This window comes from Chaetodon trifascialis, chromosome 16 (assembly GCF_039877785.1).
Source record: "Chaetodon trifascialis isolate fChaTrf1 chromosome 16, fChaTrf1.hap1, whole genome shotgun sequence".
NCBI classification, from domain to species: Eukaryota; Metazoa; Chordata; class Actinopteri; order Chaetodontiformes; family Chaetodontidae; genus Chaetodon; species Chaetodon trifascialis.
Window position 1 is genome coordinate 5720869 of NC_092071.1, and position 22880 is coordinate 5743748.

At 42.8% G+C, this 22880-nt stretch overlaps 1 protein-coding gene across 3 annotated transcripts; it reads right to left on the minus strand.

Annotated features, from left to right (window-relative positions):
- Positions 1–761: 761 nt before the first annotated feature.
- Positions 762–22310, minus strand: nup98 (nucleoporin 98 and 96 precursor). 3 transcript variants are annotated; one of them, XM_070982750.1, is made up of 35 exons: positions 22131–22310; positions 20542–20651; positions 19978–20073; positions 19432–19617; positions 18831–18970; positions 18532–18639; positions 17665–17848; positions 17342–17511; positions 16719–16856; positions 16210–16342; positions 15964–16056; positions 15578–15718; positions 15270–15403; positions 14995–15182; positions 14693–14809; positions 13977–14166; positions 13630–13729; positions 13193–13306; positions 12921–13059; positions 12567–12744; positions 12060–12221; positions 10177–10416; positions 9955–10087; positions 9237–9487; positions 8853–9037; positions 8064–8329; positions 7548–7823; positions 7070–7227; positions 6713–6853; positions 6468–6619; positions 6020–6241; positions 5570–5811; positions 5166–5320; positions 4550–4661; positions 762–3070 (listed from the first exon to the last, which is right to left on the minus strand). In XM_070982750.1, exons 2-35 carry the CDS (start codon positions 20618–20620, stop codon positions 2871–2873), a joined length of 5523 nt encoding a protein of 1840 aa, XP_070838851.1. In that variant the 5' UTR covers positions 20621–20651; positions 22131–22310; the 3' UTR covers positions 762–2870. The 3 variants fall into 3 exon arrangements, with proteins under 3 accessions (XP_070838851.1, XP_070838850.1, XP_070838852.1); XM_070982749.1 differs by having other exon boundaries at positions 15578–15721; XM_070982751.1 differs by having other exon boundaries at positions 15578–15721; positions 17342–17508; positions 22131–22261.
- Between the last annotated feature and the right edge of the window lie 570 nt (positions 22311–22880).

A 22880-nucleotide genomic window follows, 5' to 3' on the forward strand; every position in this document is an offset into this window, starting at 1 on the left:
CTTGAAAACCTGTTCTTCTCTTTTTAATTCCCTCTGAGATTCCTACATTTTCTTTTTCAATACTTATTTCAGCTTGTGGCGGAGACCGTGTACCATCATTTCTAAATCAATAACAGCTTTTTTTTAGATTCATGATAATGACACTGTGTTTGTGGTTGTTTTGGTTCGAAGTCGGGACAGAATATTGTAACACATTTACTCGTTTTCTTTTTTAAATGTTTGTTTGGTCTGTTTTTGTTGTGTTTGATGTACAAGTGTAAAAAGAAGGCTCATTTAAATCATGTCATGTCACATGTCAGCATTATGTTCAGTGTTTTTATATGTAAATTATGGAGGCACATTGAATTCAGGAATTCGAGAAACAAATTGTTTATTGCAATTTGAGAATCTCATTGTTCTGTAATCTTCATCTTGGAGAGAAAAGAAAGACCTGAATAATCACCACATCCCTCCAGCTGAACAACTGTGAGGTGCCAGACAAAGATCACTTTTCCAGTTTTCTGTAAATTTGTACATTTGGATGCAAATTTTGCTGCAGTCTCCGCAGCATATGATCCGCTGAGAGTTTAGTGGTTATTTATTTTACAATCTGTCACTGAACAATCAGAAAATAAAGTTTGTTCTCGTACTGCATTCTCTCCTAAATGAGCCTTACTTTGTTTTTAATGCGTATAAACACTAAGTGTTTTTAAATACAAACCTCTTATTCAGTTTCTTCTTTTATTAAACCCTGAGGTCCAGAAATGACATGAAAAAACAACTTTTTATTTCTACTTGGGTTTATTAAAAAATATTATCAACAAAATCATCAGGAAACATGCACACAAACACACACTCGAACACAGAGCAGCATCCATCCATGTAAACTACACACATACACAGTTTCTGTTGAACAGGAGAAGGAGCAGACATCATATAGAGCTTCCTGTTTGTTGAGAAACAACAAAACTTATTTTACTTCGAAATAAAAAAAACATTCTTGGCAAGCTGACAATCTACAGGAGAAAGAAAAATGAGCGATTGATAAGTGAAGAGTTTCTTTGCAAAACTCTTTGCATCCAATTTATTAGTAATTAAAGGTGGAGGATAAAAATGACCTGATATTCCCTGTTTGATTTTCCAAAAATATACAATATTTATATAATTACATGCAGTGAAATCTCTGGGTGGCAGCTCGTTTTGGAAGGAAACTCTTCACTTTGGAAAATCTGACGACTTGTTTATCTCTGCTTTACATGCGCACACACACACTTCTGATACATTCAAACCAAAAAGAAAAACAAGAAATCTACAAAAATAGACCATTAGGCATTTTACACTTTGCATGTTGAGCTTTCCTCTGAGTCGTCTCCAAAAAAAGCAACTTTGTGCACACTGAACCCGTTTGTACGACTTCACCGCTCGTCTTTAATATTAAGATAATTGTCTTTATTCACATATTGACAGATGAACAGATGCTACTGTCACACTATGCTAAGATAACGACTGTTAACTCATTTAAAACCAAATCTTTGAATGAAAACGTAACGAGTAGTCAGCGATGGGATTTTCTTTTTCCCCCAACACACATTTTGTCAGATCTAACCAATAATGCAGCGCTTTCTTTGGGGTCAGAGATCAAACGAACTAGTTGAGGGTCACGTTTACACACGTGCACAGTGTAGTGCACATACGACACTATTTGAACATATGGAGACAGAAACTCTGCTAATGAGGGAAATAAGCCTGTTTGTAGGGAGCATTTCAAAATGATAAACCACAGTAACAGAACCTGGAAATGACTCGTAGTGTAATTTTAATCTGACCTGTTCAGGTTCAACTCAAATAAAGTGATGAATTGATCATTTTAATGATGGATCAGACCAGCGTGCTCACAAGGTTTAGCTATGACTACAAATTCTGAATCTTCCTACTTTTGTTTTTTCCCCTTTGTCCTGGTATTCGCTGGTTTCTATTAATTTCTGCACGGTATGAAAATTTATTAGTGGACTTTGGAAACTTGAGTTTTATTACCCATATTCAAATCTCCTCTAACTGCAGATGATCTGCAGAGTTCCTGTTTTAATTGTCTTCTTGTTTGGTCCCACATATTCGTTCCCTGAAAAGAAGCGCTGACACTGAGTGGATTCAAGCAGTTTATCTGCCTGTAAACATAAACTATCACAGATTTATGATGTCAGTGATTGATCAGACAACTGAAGCAAGTGATTTTCATACTAAACAGAAATGAATAGAAACCACTGAATATCTGGGAGCAAAAGAAAAAAATCCATTCAAATGTCCAAAGCAGTGGTTTCCAAAGTCTGGCTCGTGACCCCTAAAGATGAAACCGTGTCTCTGTGCGACCCCTCATCACTGGTTGCATGAATCAATCAAAGTTGTGACCAGATCTACCAAACAGTGCATTTTTCTTCTAATTCAATAATTCACAAGAGTAAAGCCTGAAAAGTTTGAAATAAAGATGATTTGGTGAAAGAACACAAATGTCCTGTCGATCATCTTGTGACCCCACACACTCGTCAGTTGGGAGGTTCAAACCCTGACTGGGAACCGCTGGTTGTTTGCGCGTGAACTTCACTGGTCTGCTGGTTTAAATTTCAGGTCATTTCAGGTCGCTTACTGTTGGTTTTTTTTAAAATGCTGCCCTGCAGCGACGCACACACACCACACACACGCATGTGTTGACTCCGGGACAGAACCATGCCAACTTTTTTTTTTTTTTTTTTAAACTTCAAGATGCCAAAGTTTGTTTTTGCTCCTTTTGTATTTGGAAAACTTTTTGCATCAGACTTTCATGATGTTCGAGCAGCTGAACTCTCAACACAAAAACACCAGTCAACATGTCTGCCCTCCCACTATGTCCTGTGCTCTCATTGGCTGACGATGAGCTGTCGCAGGTATGACTGCGTGAGGCCTCGCAGCTCCTCCAACGTGTAGTCCTCCGGCATTGGCAGGCGGGTGATGTGCGGCGCGAGCTGGGTGAGCGGTATGCTGAGGGAGTCGGACGCGGCGTCGCCCTGCTGCAGACTCAGCACCACGCGCAGGATGTTGGCCACACGCTTCGCCATTTCTGAAAAGAGGGAGGAGGGGCCGGGGGCGGGGCTTGGTTAGGTCAGAACGGAGCTTTTGTGTCATGGAAATGTCTGCAGGTTTTCATTCTCACCAATGACAGCTGACCTCAGCCACCTGCCTGAACTCCATGTTCAGGTTTATGAGCCTTCTCATTCACTACAACGCGCAAACAAGCGGCGACTCGTCCTGCCATCACTGTGAGGCAGGACAGGAAGTCTCAATCCAAACTCTCCTCCTGTGTGTTCCCTCGAGTTTCTCACCTCAGTGGACTGACCGTCTTCAAAAACCACTTCCAAACCTACAGTGCCTCCTGAGTGCCACTGCTCACCCATCATAATCTCTGTTTCTCATAAGTAAACTGATGATCTAACACTTCGCACACCTGCAGCGTCGCCACTCGTTATGTGGGACTTATTTTTAGAGGATCTAAAGTATAATGCTGCCATGGATTCAGCGAGTTAGCGATATGATACTTGAGCTCTGTGTCGTTTTTATCCAACATATGTTTGCATTTAAGCACATTCAAAAGTAAGCTGACTTAATCATCAGCAGTTCCAGTTGCAGCATCTTATTGAAAAAATACATTTCAGCATCTTATTGAAAAATTAATTAAAATTAGCTTTCTTTTCTTTACCTCACATAGGCCAAGTTAGCTTTACTTAGTATCAGGAAAGTAATGCTTGCTTAAAACACAGAAACTTATTGTCATAGACCAAATTCAACATGCTTGTAAAATATTGTTAAATAACTTGTGCCTGTTTGTGAAATGTTATCCCCTCCTGCTTGGTTTTGGTATTTCTTTCGTCAGATCATCCAAAAGCAGCACAAAACTCTGGCATTTTATACTATCTGGAAGCGTCGTCTACCTTATATCTCTGAACGAGTTGAGCTACACGACCCAAGAAAATGAAGCAGGATTTTCAAGTTTCAACCAAAACCAAAACTAAAACCATGGTCAATGATTTGCATCTTTGGATTCTAGTTTTTAGTTGTTACACCGCTTCCCATGTTTGCATAAATCACTTAAAGGAACAAAAAGATTTATACTGTATGATCCATATGAATTTAATATGAATGCTTTTGTCTGTAGGACATAAATTTACTGAGATTGGTACGGCTCACGCAAAGTGTAACATGGATGTTTGTATAGTAAGAAGTCTTAAGTCCCTGTGATTTACTATTATGGGCAAATAAAGAAAATGTTTGTTTGGAAACATTTCATGTAAAGGTTGCTGTGGTTGTTTTTATAGATGGTAACAGGCATTTTGTGGCCTATCAGATAAAGTGACTACAGAGTTTAAAACTGACATTATGTCACACTAGAAATGTTTCTCTCTAAGTCTAACTTTAATCTTAAATCGTCAGCCAATCAGAAGGCAGATGTGTCAGTTGGAGCGAGAATCTGCAGACTCTTCTGGACGTCAGCCACTTGTAGCCACAGTTCGACTTGACAACCATGGAGCAGTCATGCTCTTACCTGATTGGGCGAGGCGGTCTCTGGCGGTGCTGCAGGGCAGAAGCTCAATCCTGCTGCAGAGAGACGTCACGTCGGTGTAGAGACGCTCTAGCTCATAACCGGCGTTTTCCATCTGGCAGGAAGGACACAAACATCAAACCTCAGAGGTCCACGCCCCACTTCTTCATGCTGACGCGGTGGAATATAAGTACATTAACTCAGGTACTTCTACTTGACCTGAGTAGTTTTATTTCATGCTACTTTAAAAATCTACTCCACCACAATTCAGACAGGAGCACTTTTTACTCCACTGTATTTATTTTGTAGCTGTAGCTGCAGTCATCACTCATCAAACCTGAAGCAAACCTGAAGCTGACAGCAGCACACTGGCCTGATGCGGGAGGAAGCTCCAGAGCTGTTGGAGAACCACTAAGCTTGTGATGAAGATGAGTGTCACTTGGGCTTTGCCAAATGTTGTACTGAGTCTCAAACTAAGTAGTTTTACTTGCCTCCTGGGATACCAAAGAGGAACATCTAGTTATAATTATGGATTCCCCATGTTATTTAAAGAGTGTTCACACTGATTTTAGCTCATTATAAGTTGTCTGTTTTTTAGAAACAGAGAGCGCGTCAGTACCTGCTGGATGTCCTGCAGAGTCTTTATGACTCTGATGTAGTCCAGGTAAACCCTCCCTGCAGTGTCCCAGTCTTGGATGGTGGCACTATGTTCAGAGACTGCCAGCCCCTCCAGGAACTCCAGCAAGTAGTCATGGTTGTCGTTGATAATGCAGTCTACAGGAGGAAGGGAGAGACAAAAATAAGTTTACAAAAATTAGAAGCTTAAAAAAGTACAAAATTCACGGCGTCCTCATCACAAGAGAGATTCAGTTACATCCAAATGTGTCTTCTGATGCTATGAAACCTGACACTGATCAATGAGGACATGAAAGAAAACCAGTTTCAACAGATCTGTCTGAGCACATTTTCCTGTGAAAATCATTAAAAACAAGATCCACACGAGTCCCTCAGAAGGCTCCCAACCTGAGGCCAGGTGTTGGATCAGCAGCCGGTGACACTGGTTCCAGTATCCGGCCCGGTACAGGTGCAGCGCCTCCTGATGTCTGTCAGTGTCACGGCGGGCTCGGGTGGCCTTGGCCTCATGGATCCACTGCTCTGGAATCAGCAGCCTCTCGGTCAGGAAGCGCTCCCTCCGGACGGACTCCTCTGTCTCCTGCAGGGGGCAGTGGAGGGTCAGCATCTCCCTCACCGCTCGCTCCCGCTGGCTGAAGACACAGACAGAAAAATATCACAGTTAACGCTGCTTTTCTCTTGAGGGAGGGTGAATGCGGGAGATGAAAGTTAAAGACTGTGATGGAACAAGTAACAAAAGACGGAGAATCAGAGAAAGATGGAAAGGTGGAAGAAAACACAGCTCACACAAACGTTGAATCCGGTTTGACTCTGTAGATAAAAAAGACGAGCTGAACGTACATGTGGTCGGGGATGTGTAGCAGGATGAAGATGGCCATGTGCCAGAGGCCGGCGCTTTCCAGCTGTGCAGCGTAGCTGGTGTGGAGGAGTCCCTGCCGCGAGGCGCTCAGGTGGCTGTAGTGCAGCGCCTGCAGGACGCCCCACAGGTGCCAGCTCAGACGGTAATCCAGACGCTCCCAGGTGACGGTCAGAGGATCCAACAGCTGCTGCAGGCTGTAGTGTCTGCAAGAGGACACAGAGAAGCATTAAAAACGTGCTTACTCATCACAGTTAGTTCTGCTCAGCCTGTGAACACAGATGTAAAATGTCTTCTGGAGGAGGAAACAGCCCTGATGATGTCACATTGATGCTAAAGTTAAAGGTTAATGTGTACATGTAGGATCAACACACTACATATGGAAAGCAGGCTCTTGTTGCTGCAGACAGGTGAGTGATGTGGTTGGTTTACCTGTCACTGTAAAGTTTGAGCAGGTGGAAGCAGAGGTCGTGTAGCGGCCTTTTAGACTCCTCTTCCTCCTCCTCATCCTCCATGTCCGGCTGCTCCGCCTCTAAGTATGGAGGCAGGGGGGCACAGGCGTACTTCCCCCCCTCACATGAGCCCTGCAGCACAGAAGCAACCACAAAGATGATCAGTGGACCGCAAGGCCACTCGGTTCTGTCTGTGTTGAGCGAGAGCGGGAGGCAACAGCTCACCTGGAAGGCTGCTTCATATTTAGCGAGGGAGTCAGCCACCGAGGCAGTGGGAGGCAACATGAACCAGAGGTGGACGGCCAAGCAGCGCTTCCAGTCCAACTCAGAGCACACATTCACCACAGAGTCGGACAACTGCCACACCTGCAGGGATGGAGAGGAAACATCAAACATCAATGTCAAAGCACAGACTCAAAAGACCGTTCACTGGACAACAAATGTACGCTAAGGCTCCAGAGGTCCAGTGATGAGGTATGAAGATCAGGAGCACGTAGGAACACAGGAAAACACTTATCAGCCTTAATTTCTCAAGTAAATCTCTGAGCCTGATCACAGGAAATGAATCAAATGTGTACATACAGGTTTCCCAGCAAGCAGTGTGAAGATGCGCAGCCGTTCCTCGGCCAGGTAGCTGTCGGTCTGCATGCGGTTCCAGTCGGCGAGCTGAAGGGCCAGCAGGTCCCGGCAGTACTGGGAGCCCATGGCCTGAGACAGCAGCAGGGACAGACGGTGGTCTCCTGGGGACAAACAGCTGCATGTTAGCAGAGCTGGTAGTTTTAGTATGAGGACAATTAATGCAACATTTTTCAATCCATTTGCCTCACGTCTTAAGCTGAACCGAATCTGATTCAGTGTGATGTGCTATTTTTAGTCTAGTTTGATATATTCTTTGTTCTTGATTAAAAAAAATTTTCAGTTCTTTAATTTGTGGTTATGTGACCCAGACAAGAGCTTTGAAGAAGTGAAACCTGTTTGGCTTCTCTGCACAATAAAGCAAATCCTCACTCGTCTGTCTGTCTGTCTGTCTGTCTTCCCTGTTTCCCCTATTAAATCTCACCTTCCTTCTGTGCAAGTCGACACGCCTCGCTGATGCGGTTTCCTGTCAGGTAGCTGAAGATGGCCTCTGTGTGGCGACCCTTCCCTGCCAGCGCCACCTCCTCCTCCACCCTGCAGGTGGCTCCATGGGCCAGCCAGGCCGAGAAGGTCCGCCTCCTCTCCAGCTGCTGCTCATACTCGCTGGGAGTCTCAACATCTGGCTCCTGATCTGCGGGGCCCAACCGGCCCCACAAGGCCTCACACAGGGTCCAGACCTCAGACCAATAACCCAGGAGGGCTGGAGAGAGAGAAGGTTGAATGCCAGGATCACACTAATTCAAAATCTATTGGTCTCTATCTCGGTCTATAAAAATATGACCACTTCTACGCGACAATACTGACTCAAATGATTTATGCAAGACATCCTGGGATTTAATTTTAAAGTCTAACCCAGCTCTCTTACTGTGTCATGCTATATAATGTCATTTGAACCCTCTGTTGATACTTTAACTAGTTTCTAACTTGTTTGTTTTCTTACAGTCTGCGTCTCCGTGCTTGTCGTTCAGATCGGTGATCCACTCAGCATATTCATGCAGAGCTGCCACGCCGGGCTGCGGTCGGACCAGAGGACAGGCGGAGGCGTCTGTGGTGTCAACAGTGCTGTTCTTCAGGCAGATCTCCAGCGGGCGCTGCAGCACTGCCAGGCTCTCCTCTTCCTCCTCCTCCTCCTCAATGGTCTTCACTGATGGAGGCTCCAGACCAATCAGCTGCTCCAACACTACCTTATAGGGGCTTTCTATCAGTCTGCAGGAGAGACAACTGGGCTCAGAATCAGCATGAAAGAAAACCGCACCAGAGTCCTGTTTGTTTCCTTTAAGTTATGTTCAGAACATTATGACCCTATAAAAAAAAATGTTCTCCTGTAAATGTATGATTTCTTCTTCACTTTGTGTGATACAACACTTTGTAGCTCTTACGTATGTTTTGTGCATAAGGTGTTTATGCTTCATATTGTACACAGCAGGTGCTCACCAACTACAGTAAGTATATAACTGTAGTTATATAATAACTACAGTTTTCTGCTTTTAAAGGACTTTTCAAGTGAGATTTGAGCGACCTTAATGTGTGATTCTACATCTCATAGACGTCTGATCTGTGGTTACACCCGTCTGATCACTATATGTGCGACAGATTTCAGTCTGTGAGGGATTAAATGCTGATACAAATGTCATCCCGCAGTAGTGAATAATCACAGCATGACTACTTTTTTGTCATGTGCCCTCCAGTTTATGCTTATACAGTCTATTGGTGTGTGCACATGTCTTACGGTTTGCTCCTGGCAGGTTTTGGAAGGAAGCTGAAGTCAGTTTTGGTCGTCAGCTCTTGGTGCTCGAGCTGTTTGCCTGATGGTGAGCTCAGCCGGTGGCCGCAGTGTGCCAGCGTCCAGCCTGGACCCCACCCTACCCGAAAGGAGCGGCCCACAAACAGCCCCGCGTCCATCAACAGACTCCCCTGCAAGACAACAACACACAACATGGATCGTCACTGTGGAGAAACATTTCTGTTTGAGTTCAGACGGAGGAGCTCCTCTAAAGATGATGGAAAGCTTCATGAATGCCAAACAAAGAGAGGAAGATCTCGGAGCGAAGACAGAAAACAGAAAGCACAGAGCAACGATTTTGGGAGTTGAATATGAAAAGAGACTACCAACCTTCCCCTGAGTGACTGACTCTTTGAGGGGGATGGGGCCACCCAGCCGCCGGACACCAACCGTCCTGACCGAAGGCTCTGGAGTTCGAGAGGCCAGAGGGAATGATGAGGGGCCCGGCCCCGCCCAGTGTAACTGCCGGGGGGATTCAGCCACTGCCGGAGACGCCCGAGACAGAGGAGAAAGAAAGGGGCGAGGAGAATGTGACAGCTGAGAGAGGGGGCCGGAGGTAAAACACGCCTGAAGGAGACCCCCTGCAGAGAGAGAGACAGAGAGAGACAGAGACAGAGAGAAAATTCTCATTTAAGTGACAGCTTAATGTGAGGATTTGCTGCTTTTCTCCATTTTGTATCACAGTAAACTGAATCTCTTGAGGTTTTGGGTTGCTGGCTGGACAAAACAAAATATCAGAAGATGTCAATCTGAAGTCCTGGAAACTGTGATGTGCCTCCCACTATTTTCTGATACATTACAGATGAAACGATCATTAAAGCATCAGAGCATGAGGTGGACATGTGACTGGAAGGTCACTGCTTCCATCCCTGGACCTGAAGGATTAATCTGGGTGTGGAAAGTGAAAGAGCAGTGACTGTTGCAGGCTTCGTACCACCACAGAGGTGCCCTCAAGCAAGGCACTTTACCCCCAACTGCCCCTAAACAAGTGAAACTTCCCTGAATAAATAAAGGTGACAAATAAAAAACAGAGGTTTTCGTTTCCTACCAGAGGGTCGGCTCTGAACTCCTGGCAGGACGAGGCGAGGGGAAGAGATGTCAGTGGAGACCTTCATTGCTCCATGATCCTGGAACATGTCGCTCTCCTCCTCATCCTCAGCAAATAGAGACGCCTTCATGATCTGCCAACACAGCAGGAGAAAATTCAACAGTTTTATTGTAGCAGCAGTCTAATGAACATGTCCTGTCTGGGTAAAAAGACTAGCTCTACCTGGAGGGTGTGCGGGTTGATCCCCAGCGAGGACGCTATGTGGATGGATGCAGAGACGCCGTCGTGCTCTGCAGACATCAAACCTCCGAGCTTCCCGCCCGACGTGTCCATCTCTCCTGTCAGCAGGTCACCATCCTCCTCTCCTCCCAGCATGCTCTCTGTCGGGAAGCTCTGGGTGATGTCAGCCATGTCGCTATCAAGCTCCGCCACGCCCCCCGGAAGATCCATGACAACAGTGGACTGAAAGCAAACACACGAACAATAAGAGTGAGTGATGACAAAGGGGCTTAACGATGAGTCATGTCAGTCAGACAGACTCAATTAGACTGAACATCAATGGCTGATCACTTCTTTATTTTCTGTATTTCTCTTTCTGGCTCTGTCTGAATTTCTGCCTGACTTGCATGTGCCTCACAGCTCCTTTGTCTGTTTTTTGGGCTATAGGAGTTTACTGTTTGTGATAATGTTGCCTGCTTGTTGATGGAGGACAGTGGATAACAACATCCACTCCCTCTCAAAAATCTAAATGTTTTGCAGAAAACTGCTTCTGCTCAGTAAGACGCTGAAAAAGGCATCACTATGACATCATCACAAAAATTCATGTAGGAACATGTAGTGAAAAAATGTAAACAACAGAAAACAACTCAGTCTGACTTCACTGCAGACACACAAGAAATGTTCCAAAGTTTGATTTAATCACTGATATCCTCTAACCAGCACAGCTTTTGATATCATTTATCAACAAAGAGAAGTTACTCAGACCAAAGATTAAATTGTCATCTTTATCAACTTTATTAGCTTTTCTTTCATTAATTGCATAATGTAAACTTAATGTGTAACATGATACCAACTTTAAGTTGCTGTTTATTGGAAATACAAGAAACTCATTGCAATGCACTAAAGAAATATTATCATTATTATTTGTACAAATTCATGAAGAAAAAAAACTGGAACATAAAAAGCCTGAGAAATCATTCAACCCATACTTTACTCGCTAATTTGGCCTTCTCTCTATAAATAATCCAGCTACGTAACTATCCGTTCATGAAATGATCAGAATGATCTGATGTTGTTTGTTGAAGCTTGTATTTGTGTCAACATGTCAATTTGCTCCTTTTTCTAAAGCAAACAACACAACAATAAAAAGAGAAACAACAAGAGCAGTCCCTTGCGGGACTAATAAAGGACTATTGAATTGAATTGAAAATAAATCTGTCTACGATGGTTTTTTCAGTTTTCTGTGCCCCTCCGTCACTCTACTATCTCTGTTTAACAATTGACATTTTACTTTCAGGCCATTTCATTTGGCTGAAAGACATCAACACTTCAAGATAATCTCCCATACACCTGATGGAACTAGAACTAGAATCTGTAAAATCCTCTCACATACAGCCACGACCCTCCTTCATGAATGAATCTGACAATCTGACCTCAGCTGACCTCAAAGTTGGACAACTTCTGCCTGCCTGCAGTCTGAACGTAGCCTAAAAAACTGAAGTGAATCAGAAAAAGTTTCCACTTCTTGCAATCTCAGTTTTCTGTGGGAACATTAAACATTTCTTGTCATTTCAGGCTTGTTGACTAATTGATACATAACTGATCAAGTGCATGTAAAAAGCCCCTAACATGAAGAGATTTCATAGCATTCCAAAAAGTAGAAAACTTTTGTAGAAAACTCAACTAATGTTGTTAAAAAGGACAATAAGGTGCATTAGGAAGCATCATGTTTTTGCAGCTGCAGTGAATCTCTGACTTACTCAAAACTAAAAATGACCCATAACAACCAAACATGCAGAAGTCTGAGTGAAACACTCTTGTTAATCATCTCAGGTGTGTCAGTGAGTATGATGATGATGAGTGTTGACGGTGGCAGGCTGCTCTACCTGAGCCTGTGGCACCACCTGCTGCTGGGAGGGGGGAAGTTGTTGCTGCAGCCTGGAGGGAGGAAGTGACATCATTGTCTTCAGCTTCTTGGGGTCAGTTTTGGGCGGGACATCTTCCTCCTCGTCAGAATCCTGGAGGCCATATTTGGAGAAATGGGCCACCTGAGAAAGAAGAGGGAGTCAGTTAGACCTGAGCAGCACAGAGCTTGTGGTAACCATCTGAAACTAGAGCTGCTGAACAGAAACCAGCTTCATTTAAACAATGTCTGCATTCAAACAATCATTTTCAGAGCATCCACCTGGTTCCAGATTTGACTTTCCATTAGTTAGGCTCACAGATGGGATGCTTTGAGCCCCATGTTGGAGGCTACAATGTCGAACACGTTTAACAAATCTGTTAACAACGTATCAGTAAATAGCATATTACATAAACAGAACTCTTCTGGTTAGTTTTTTTTTATAAAGACACAAATTGAACAGGACATTTTAAAGCCTGCAGGAACAGACCTCAAACACCCAGGATCCAGTCTCAGGTCTGTACTCCAGGAAACGCGCTCCCTGTTTGCGCGAGGCTTTCTCCAGCCGACCCTCGTAGTTCATCTCAGTCAGACGCTCAGGGCTCCTGATCTGAGTGCAGGTCGTCTTGTCATTTGGCCAAACGCCGTCCAGCGTGACCTCCGCTCGCCTATGAGAGGATCAGATTAGAACAAGTACTAGATTACCAACCAATAACTGGGCAGCGTGAAGCAAATCCTGTTCTCCCCCCCCCAAAAAAAAACAACCACTCAACAGTTACAAAACATTTCCTCAACACAGACTGATTCTAGAGTCGTTGGCTTCACCTGGTCTCCTGTCACTCACCTGTTAAGCCCCTCCCCCTCTGGTGGCTTGTTTTTGTCATCTGGGTAGACAATGACCTCTTTGCGCCTGAAGTGGACAATCTCATCCAGGTTCAATCCCGTCACATTCACCTCACCAGGGAAGAAGATGGAGCCGTAGCCTGTGAGGGTCAATCAGTAAAGGTTAACTGGAGTTGATCTTGTCTGCATCTTTAACGAGCTGATCTGTTTGGATTGAACATTTCAAAGAGCATAAATATCTGAAGTAGACTGACATCAGGTGGAAGGCGTTACCTTTCCTGCCAACAGAGAAGTTTTCCACAACACACTCTCCGTTGTCGTCCACCATGTCAGCCAGATCCTCCATGGAGGGGATGGTGTAATAACCAACACGGTTTAGAACAATGCCTGAAAACAGGAAATAGTATTAGATGCTTTTATTCTGCAGCCAATCAAGGTCCTTGTAAAGATAAATATCCTTTCTGACTGGAGGAAACTAGATCTGTGTCAAGAACTTGGGGCCAGATTTGACCCCTTTTCACAGAGTGAGTCAATTTAAAGGGAACGTGCTAAAAATATTAATCTCATACATGGAGAGGAGATCTAGCTAGTAGATCAATTCCACATGCAGTCTGTGGGCAGGTCGATATAGTTTCGAAATACAATACTAAATTCAATTATAGATCCAAAGGTAGTAATTTCAATAATTACACCCAGCACATGTTTCTGACCTGCTGGGTGAGGAGTCTGTTGGGACTCCTGCTGCTCCTCCTCTCTCTCCTCTTGCAGAGAGTCCTCCCCCAGAGACGCCGATACGTCCTCGCTGCTCAGCTGAGGAAAAATGTGTAAAAAAAAGTCAGAATTTATACAAAGAGGAGCCTCCACATTACAGTTATAACCTCCTTTCAAGCAACTCACAAAAAGAGCACACTGAGACTTGCTAACAATGCTCTGTCCTCCATTCAAATGCCTCTGCTTATCAAACTGTTAGACGCTACATGCTTTGTGAACCAACACTGTAACACATAAACAGATGGTCCAGATCAGATTTGAGGAAATCAGAACTGTGGCTGCTGACCTCCAGTCCGTTCCTGGCTGGTTTGTGCATGTTGAGGTCACTGATGGTGTCTTGCAGGCTGGTCTGGATGCGGCCCTGCGGGATCGGCTTGGCAATCGGGTTGACATAGAACTGGGTGACCTCCGGGTCGTCGTCTGCCCGACTACTGGGGCCCGGCACCTCCCTTATCTCCTCCTCCTCCTCTATATGACTGCAGACAGGAAAACATGGAGAGAGGGGAGAGCACTGTGTAATTAAAACATTATTCACAGAATCCAACTAACCACACAGCCAATCAGTAAACACACTGAATAATTAGCAAAAAACTCTGATTTGAATTAATCCATTACAGTACAATCTCCACCTCACATAGCACAGGCTAAATTCTAGGCTAAAAGCCCAAAGTGACACTGAGCCTAAACTACACCAATAAGGTACATCTCATGTCAGCAGGAACATTTTATATTTTGACTCTTCAAACAACACATTATTAATTATTTTACTGTAACAAGGTGCATGTAATATCTAAATTTAATGCAGCACTTATGAACAAAAGTATGACAGATTTATTAACAACATGTAGGCTTCCTGGACTGTTAGTGCTCACATATGAGAGTAAAATTATTGAAAGTCACAGAGGTGTTTCAGACTTTCGGCCTCAGAACACAGTATGATTTTAACAGACATCTGACAGCCAATCAGAGAGCAGAGATCAGTATGTGCGTGTGCATTCAGACCTGTGTCCATTTTGTGGATACTCTGATGGTGAGGCGAGGTCATCTGTCTCTTTGCTGGTTGGACTGCTGTACTGACTGCTGTTCAGGTTCTTCAGCACAAGTTTCTTGATGCTCTTCCTGTGAATAAAACGCACACTCAGTTACCAAAACACAGAAGGTGGTTTAGTGTTATCACATATTAGTTGTGTTGGATTTTATGTGATGAGAAATTACTGTGCTTCTTTGTTACCAGATGATATCACAAAACACTAATACTTGAAACACCTTTTCAGACACTGTTGCCATGGTGATCAGGTCTGTACCTGGGTATGAAGGCTCCATTGGTGATTGAGGGCTCGTCATCATCCAGGCCATCGAAGAGCTGCGACTTGGAGGCCACTGATGACGACAGGGCTTTGGGGCGAACTCTAGTTGCAGGTCGAGGGGTCAGCTTGTAGTGAGTGGGAGTGGTCAGAGCCTTCTGGGCCGTCGGATTGGTTGGTTTCAAACGCTGGAAAGGTACAAGAGGTGCTGCGTCAATTACTGTAGACAAGCTACGGCAAAGACATAGTGAAGAAACACACTGCAGTTGTGTCACCTCCTCTTTCTTCTTGGGGTCTGACAGCTGGTTTCTGAACAGCGGTGAGTCTCCATATGGTGAGTACGCCAGAACACTGAGCTGCTGCTGAAGCATGGCCTGCTGGGCGGCCGCTGCACTCGGGTCCGTGAGGGCTGCCAGAGAAAAATGACAAAACAAATTAACACTGCTCCACCTGCCCTGTGAGCGAGGTCAAACAGACCACAAACACTGATGGCTTCGGCAAAACTGAAACAGAGAAATTATGTTTTATTTAATGGGAGAGTTACAGGAGTTTAAACACTCAGTCAATCTCTCCAGTTTCTCACCGACGGGTTGTTGTGGAGGTCCAAAGCCCAGGTTGTTGGTTCCGCTGTTGAATCCGGTTGCTCCAAATGTTCCCATTGTTCCCAGTGCGGTGCCCAGTTTGTTCTGGTTATTTCCAAACAGAGATGTGTGTCCTGTACCCACTGCTAAACACACACACAACCTTGCATCAATATTTTGGAGAGGACTGTCTCTCAGTATGTTGCCAGTCACTCCTGGGCCTGTAACCTGCACCTCCTTGATTGACAGGTATCTTGCATATTGCAATCAGTGTTGGGGGCACTTATCCTAAGTGCATTATATTTTTCTTTTATCCTGGTTTTAGTCTTGTATCATTATCTGTCTGCACAGGATTTAATCCCTCCTGATGCCATGAATCTTCCTGTACCTGTTCCGAAACTGGTTCCCAGTCCTGTGCCCAGTCCTCCAGTGGCTGGCTTGTTGCCAAACAGACTCCCTCCAGCAGGATTTGCGCCAAAACCTGCACCAAATGAAGAAACAAAAATACTCATCAATAATGAAAGTTAAAGGGTAAAGTAGCCTGAAGAATCAGCACTGTTTAACCACTGAACAGACATGTTTTCAACAGGTATTTTATGTCACCCATCTCCACTCTAAACACTAGCAGACTTACCAAAGGTGGAGGTGTTGGTTCCAGTACCCAGCGTGAGAGCAGGTTTGTTACCAAACAGCCCAGTGCCAGTGCCAAAGGATGGGGCGCTGGTGGTGGTGCCAAACCCGGCTGTCTTATTACCAAATAAACTTTGCTGTAAAAGACAAAAAACACACACATAACAACATCAAACTCATATAAACACACAGTGACAATAGCCCCAGGAGGTTGTACTATCACAGCTTTAGGAGTGGAGCTTGTAGGGCTGACATTGATGATTGTTCAAATACAGACACAGCAAGTTGTGCAAGAAGTACAGCATGTGACTGGTATTCATATTAGAATGAGGGACACTTTTATTGATGTTTGGAGAGAGACAGAATCTTTACATCTACTCCATTTTACTCTCAGCACTGTGTGCAATATTAAGCTGAGGTTACTGTTTCTTACTGAATGAAGTAATTGTTTCTGATAACCCGGCTGATTGCAAACTCTAAATTTGTCCCATTTCAAATCATCCCTGTTTTTACCTGAGTGCCGACATTTCCAAATCCAGTGTTGGGTTGGCTGAACAGCCCAGTGCCTGTCCCAAAGCCTGTGGCAGTGCTTGTCTGAGCAGCGCCGAACAACCCACTTGACTGAGACGCTGCCGTGTTCCCAAATAAACCCTGAAAGACAGAAGCACTTTTTAAAACACAAACTGACAACATGCTGCAGATGTTTAATCTAAAGACATATATTAATCTTTTTTCTACTCCTGCAGAGTCTAATTCATGAATGCATTTTTCATTCCTCCGTGTGCAGCCTGAAATGGTATTTAACAGAAAAACAGGACTGAGCTTTTTATTGGATGTCTTTGGCAGAGATCTGGCATTGAGGTTTAAACATTTTGTACTTGATAGTCCTGTAATTTTTCTTCAGTGTTTTCACGCGTACAAATAAAATCCATTATCCTGACAATTTCAAACTGTTCAGTTAAAAAAACAGGACATCCTTGAACCACTGAATGTAAGATTGTAAAAAATGGAAGTATATTCAAAGTCATTTATGACCTTGAACTTATTTACTGCAAATTTTCTTGAGATTTGTAGAGATTTTGACCACCAAAGTGTTTGTGAGCAAAGCTGTGTAGAGAAAAAAAAAGGACTCTCACCATGCTGCTGGTGTTGGTCTGTCCTATTGTGTTGGCGTTACCAAAGGAGAAGCCGGTGCTCTGTGTGGTGGTGGGCTGACCAAACGGCTTGAAGAGGCTGCTAGCTTGTGGCGTGGCCTGCGAACCGAAGAGACTGCCTGTGGCCGTACCGAAACCACCAGTTGCTGCTGCTGCGGAGAGGACATACAGCATGCTCTAAATAACACTTTCATTTTTATGTGATTTAGAAAATACTACCGCATATTGGAAAATTAGATAGAACCTAAGTGGTTGACAGTTTGAATGTCTGAATAAGTCAAAAGTCTGTTGTCATCACCACTTACTTGCTGCTCCAAAGGTGCTCTTGTTCTGTCCGAAGGAGAAGCTTGTGTTGGGTGCAGTAGAACCAAACAGACCAGTGGTGGCACTGGATGTGGCAGTGGCCGGTCCGAACAAACTGCCTGTCGCCGCAGCCATCGGGTTGGTTGGGCCTTTCCTGCCCGCTTGATAGTCCTCTAACCTCAACTCCTGCAGGACGACACACAAGAGAAATGGAAAAAAATGAAGGAGAATGGAACAAAAATCAGGTTGTAACCTTAAAAAAAAGTTTCAACAATATTTAATCCGGTTTCATCAGTTTTGTCATTTTTATGTTCCTTTACAGTTTATTTTGCCAGTTAGCCTGTTTAAAATTTTTAATAAATGATGTTTTTCTTAGGATTGCAACGTAAGAAAGCAGAGCTTACAAGTTTGTTGATTCATAACAAAATGCCAACTGGAGCACTTCACTTGACTGACTTTTATTCTTGAGTCTGTGTCAGAGCAGTTTCTCAGTTGTGTTTGGAGACTCAGTAACTTCTACAAGCACAATTCACTTTATCTATTAGATAAAACTCTTTTTTTCCCCCTTCTTATACATTTAAAATACGTCTTGTTCCAGATCTCAATCTATTTAGTCAATTTAATGATTATCAAGGCTGAACAGTCGCATTCCTCTTCCAACAAAGCAGAAGTATGTTGCTACTTCACAAATAGTCCAGTCTGCAAAGCTGAGAACCAGATTTAGTCCTATGCAGTGTCAATTAACATTTCCAAAGGTTGATACTGCTCAAATTAAAATAAATAAAGAAAAAACCTTTCCAATCCCTGACAGAGCTTTTGTCTGAATCTCTAAAGGCAGCAGCTGTCTGAGTGTTGGCCTTCAAACTCACCTCCAAGGATTTGTTCTCGTATTCCTTCATGGCTGTGATACATTGGTGCTTGGTGTTGATACTTGTGGTCACACCTGCTTTCACCATCGTGTCACTTCCTGTTGGAGGCTGAAGACAGATAGGAAAAAAAGCACAATGTGTAAAATGTACAAATATGCTCACATGGGTTTTGTCTAAGAAATTCTTTGTACATTTCAAGGTCAAAGTGCAATTTTGAGAGTTCTTGAGTTGGGACAAACTTAAACTTTGCTAAAGGCTACAGCAAAATCTTGATCACTCTTGATTCATTCCTTCCTCACATTGAATTTTATGGTTGTTCCTGGCTGCTGGGCAGCGGAAAAGCCTGATCCTCCAAAGAGGGAGGTTGTTCCACCGAAAGGGTTGGAGGTGGTGTTGGTCGACCCAAACAGCCCGCCACTGCTGGTGCTTGTCCCAAAGCCTGGAGAACATTATGTGGGGCAGAATTCTTCATACCATTCAGACATGTCATCAGATAAACAAATCAAAGTGACAAATGACAGAGCAGTTTAGAAATACAACAGTTTTTTCACATATCTTTCGGAAGAAGCCTTATTTCAGAAATGAAGATGCTGAATTTTATGTCATTTCACAATTCTTAAATTCTTTGCTTTATATCCTTGGTACTTGACTTGTGAACTTCACCTCTCTTTGTGGCTACCATGATGAACCAAACTGAGCTCATATTGTATTTTCTGAACTCTGTTCAATTACAAGAAAAAGCAAACTGATCTTCTACTTAACGACAGTAAGTTGTTTTTGACAACCCAACAGAAAAAATTCAGAAGCATGTCTTCATTACTGTACTAATCTAACAGAATAACAACATCTATAAAGGTGTAAACTGTACAGCAAAAACAATTAAGTAAGGAGGGTTCTCACTTCCAAAAGAGGTGGGTTTGTTGGCACCAAAAGCATTGTTCTGCTGGGAGAAGAGTCCGCCAGTGGTGCCTGTTCCGGTGCTGCCAAATAGGCTAGTTGAAGTGCCGGTCGCTGCACCAAAACCAAATCCAGTGCTGGTGGAGGAAGTTGCTGGCTGGCTGAATGTGCTGGACCCAAACAGACCACCTGCAAGAAAGAAACAGGGACAGATTAGAGCAAATTATTTACATATACATCTTTAAAAGCTGCCTTTTTTTCTATATTGACAGACATTTTTGTGTATAATATAATCGACATATCTTTTAGGTAACTACTTATTGCTTAAATAAAGAAAATAAGGTCTAAGAAATCTAAAAATCCAAAACCAGAACTGGATTGAGACAAGTTGCAAACAGGTGTCACCTCAGCAGGTTAAACTTTCCCCAGACAGAAAGGCCAACATATGTGCTGGACTGAGACAGTGAACAGCTAAACAGTACGAATGATCTAATTGTTTTTTTTTAAATCCCCAACAAACAAGAGTGAATGAGACAAGAGCTGACAAACCAGGTTTATTCTGTGTGGAGCCAAACAGTCCTCCAGCATTGGTGGTGGTCCCAAACGCAGATGTCCCAAAGCCTCCTGCTGTCCCAAAACCTGCATCTGCAGATACAGAATTCAAGTGAGGATAGAATGACATGGCAGGCTAACTAACCTACTAAACCAGCTGCTACAAATTCATTCACCACAACAAAAAACCTGGAATATTGGAACTCACTAACAAAAGACCACATCAAGATAACCAAAAAGTTTAGTTTCATCTTATCAACCTTATAACTGACCTTTATAGAAGTGAAATGATAAAGGAAAATGTCAAATTCATAACAGCAAGAATAATTTTTTTTTTTATTAAAAAGGGAATGACTTTGTGTTTCTCAGTTTGACTCATTTTAAATATGTTTCCACTGATTAATGACAATGCTTAACAATTTCCTGAAGAAAATCGTAACTGATCTGACTTTCAGATAATAAATTCTGTGAAAGGTACAAAAATTAGTACATTTAGGTCCATAAGAGAATCACAGACAAAAAAACAAAGTTAAAGTTTAAACAAATACATAACAAACTTACTTTGCTGTCCAAAGGTCGATGAGGTGCCAAACCCCCCTGTCCCTCCCCCGAAGGGAGTACCAAATGACTTGTTGAACATCTTGCCCTGCTAGCAGGACTGCATAAGTCTTCTGTATGAAGGCAAATAATGTAAATAACAATTAAATAGAAGCATTCCAATAACAACATGCCATCTGCTCATAATCTTAAGAAGAATTCTAAAACTGTAAGAAAATATCAATGAGAAAATGTGATAGTAGAACAATTTACATTTAGCCAAACTTTAGACATTACATAAAATCAGATTAGAAACACCATAGGACTTATCTTCCTTGATCGCAAATACTTTCGTTAAAAATAAAGCCCATCTTTCAGATTAAATCTCCATCAAGAGATTGTAAGGTTTCCTTTACACAATTTATTATTACTCCAGATGAAGTCAAAACAGTTCCTTAGTAAAATTATGTCTCATTCAATATACAGTTTGTGCTTTGACGCAACACATGGCATGTTCAGAAAAGACAAGGATGCTAAAAGTTAGAGGATTACATTGGGGAACAAAAATTCAAAGTTTGTAATTATAAGGGGTAGGTGATCTAGTCTTTTAACTAAGTGCTGTATGTAAGAATGTAGGTTTCACCACCATTGAACAAAAGATAAACACTAGCAACTGCTACCAAATACAAGAAATTGTTTAGATTTGAAGGATTAATCACGTTCTTAATCGTTCAGTGGGTTTTCTCAGATGGACAACACCTCTGAAGTGCTGTTTTAATATTTTATTAATGCCGGTTTGCATTTTGTAAGTCTTCCCGTCACCGTCACACATTATTGGAGACTATACAAAATATTAAAAGGAAAGTATTTAAGAATCACAGACTTTATTTTCTTAGAACAGAGTTATTCATCTGTCAAACAAATCTAGCTGGATCCACTTTAGTTGTAGGCCAACTTTGGGCAAACAGCTAGTGTGGAAGGTACGGCTCAGGTTATTAAATGAGGTGGAAAGTTTGGTACAATACAGTTTAAAGATGAAGCTAAGATGCCATGGCCTTAAATGTGAAAACACTTCGCAGATGACAACACTAGCCGACCCTCACTCGGGTCTTCTTTGACGCTCCCACGTGCAGCTAACCAGGCTGTGCGACATTAGTGCAAAATACAACATTAACAATAACCCCTATTAGTTGAATGAGTTTAACCTACTTGAAAACCAAGCCCGTCACTTAGCTAGCCAAAGCCAGACAAGACCAGTTACAAGCCGCAAATCAACACACAGAGACAGCTAAAATTAAAACTGACATGCCCAGAGCATAATTTCCGCGTCAGCTAACAACATGATAGCTAGCTCTGTGAATTGCCCGCACAAACAAAGCTCTCGACAAGTCAACTCTTCTTAACTAATGGGGACTGTAGGCTTTTAAATCAATATAAACACATACTGATATTAGTCATTTACCGTGTTATCTACAATTACTAGTTAGAGGAGACGTGCGTCAAGCTAATGTTAGCCAGCTAGCTCTCCCGCTAACTACTTCGCGTTGCTACGTAAACGTTAGCAAAACATAAACGAGACAGACAAAAAAACACTTGCTCCTGCAAACATTTACCTTTAATGACAATGCTATAGATGTTCGGCTTCTTTATCGGCCTTCCTCCTACAATGTTAAAGTAACGGAGTCCAAAATATTAAACGATAAAAGTGTCTTTAGCTTAACATCAGTATAGCCGAATAGCTTTGTCAACGAGGAGGGAAAACTGTCGACCAGAGACTGTCGTTACGCACTCTCATACGTCATACGTCATGACGTGAACGTTGCGAGCACTGCACCGGAGCCTTCTGGTAATAACGTTATTCCTAAACTTTACAGTTTGAGGAGGACATACCTACTTTTTGGAGAACTTTTGCAAATGCAAAACGAAACATAAGTCCATTAAAGATCCATTAGTGGATTGTATAGCTTCATTACTTGTAAGAATGAATAATACAGGAGAGTTTAATAATTTACACCTAAGTCTTAAAATGTTCTGATACATGGAGACATAGGAGTCCTGGCCAAATGCATTTTAGCTGGTGTACCAAAATATAATTAAAAGAGCTTAAGCATCACTTTCACCTTTGTCAGTTTTGCCTAAGTGATGGTTAGTAGATAAAGCTCATTGATAAGTGGCCACAGTGGACCTAACCTTCATGCTTTTTGAAACACACTTTTTTTTCCAAGTAAATGTCACTGACGGTCATACAGTGATGAAAAATGTATTAAATGAAAGAGACGAAAAGTACTGATGCATGGGGAGGTTGGGGCGAGTTTGGTTAAAGGTACGTTTTGTATGCAGCCTGTGATGTTGTGTATGGAGGG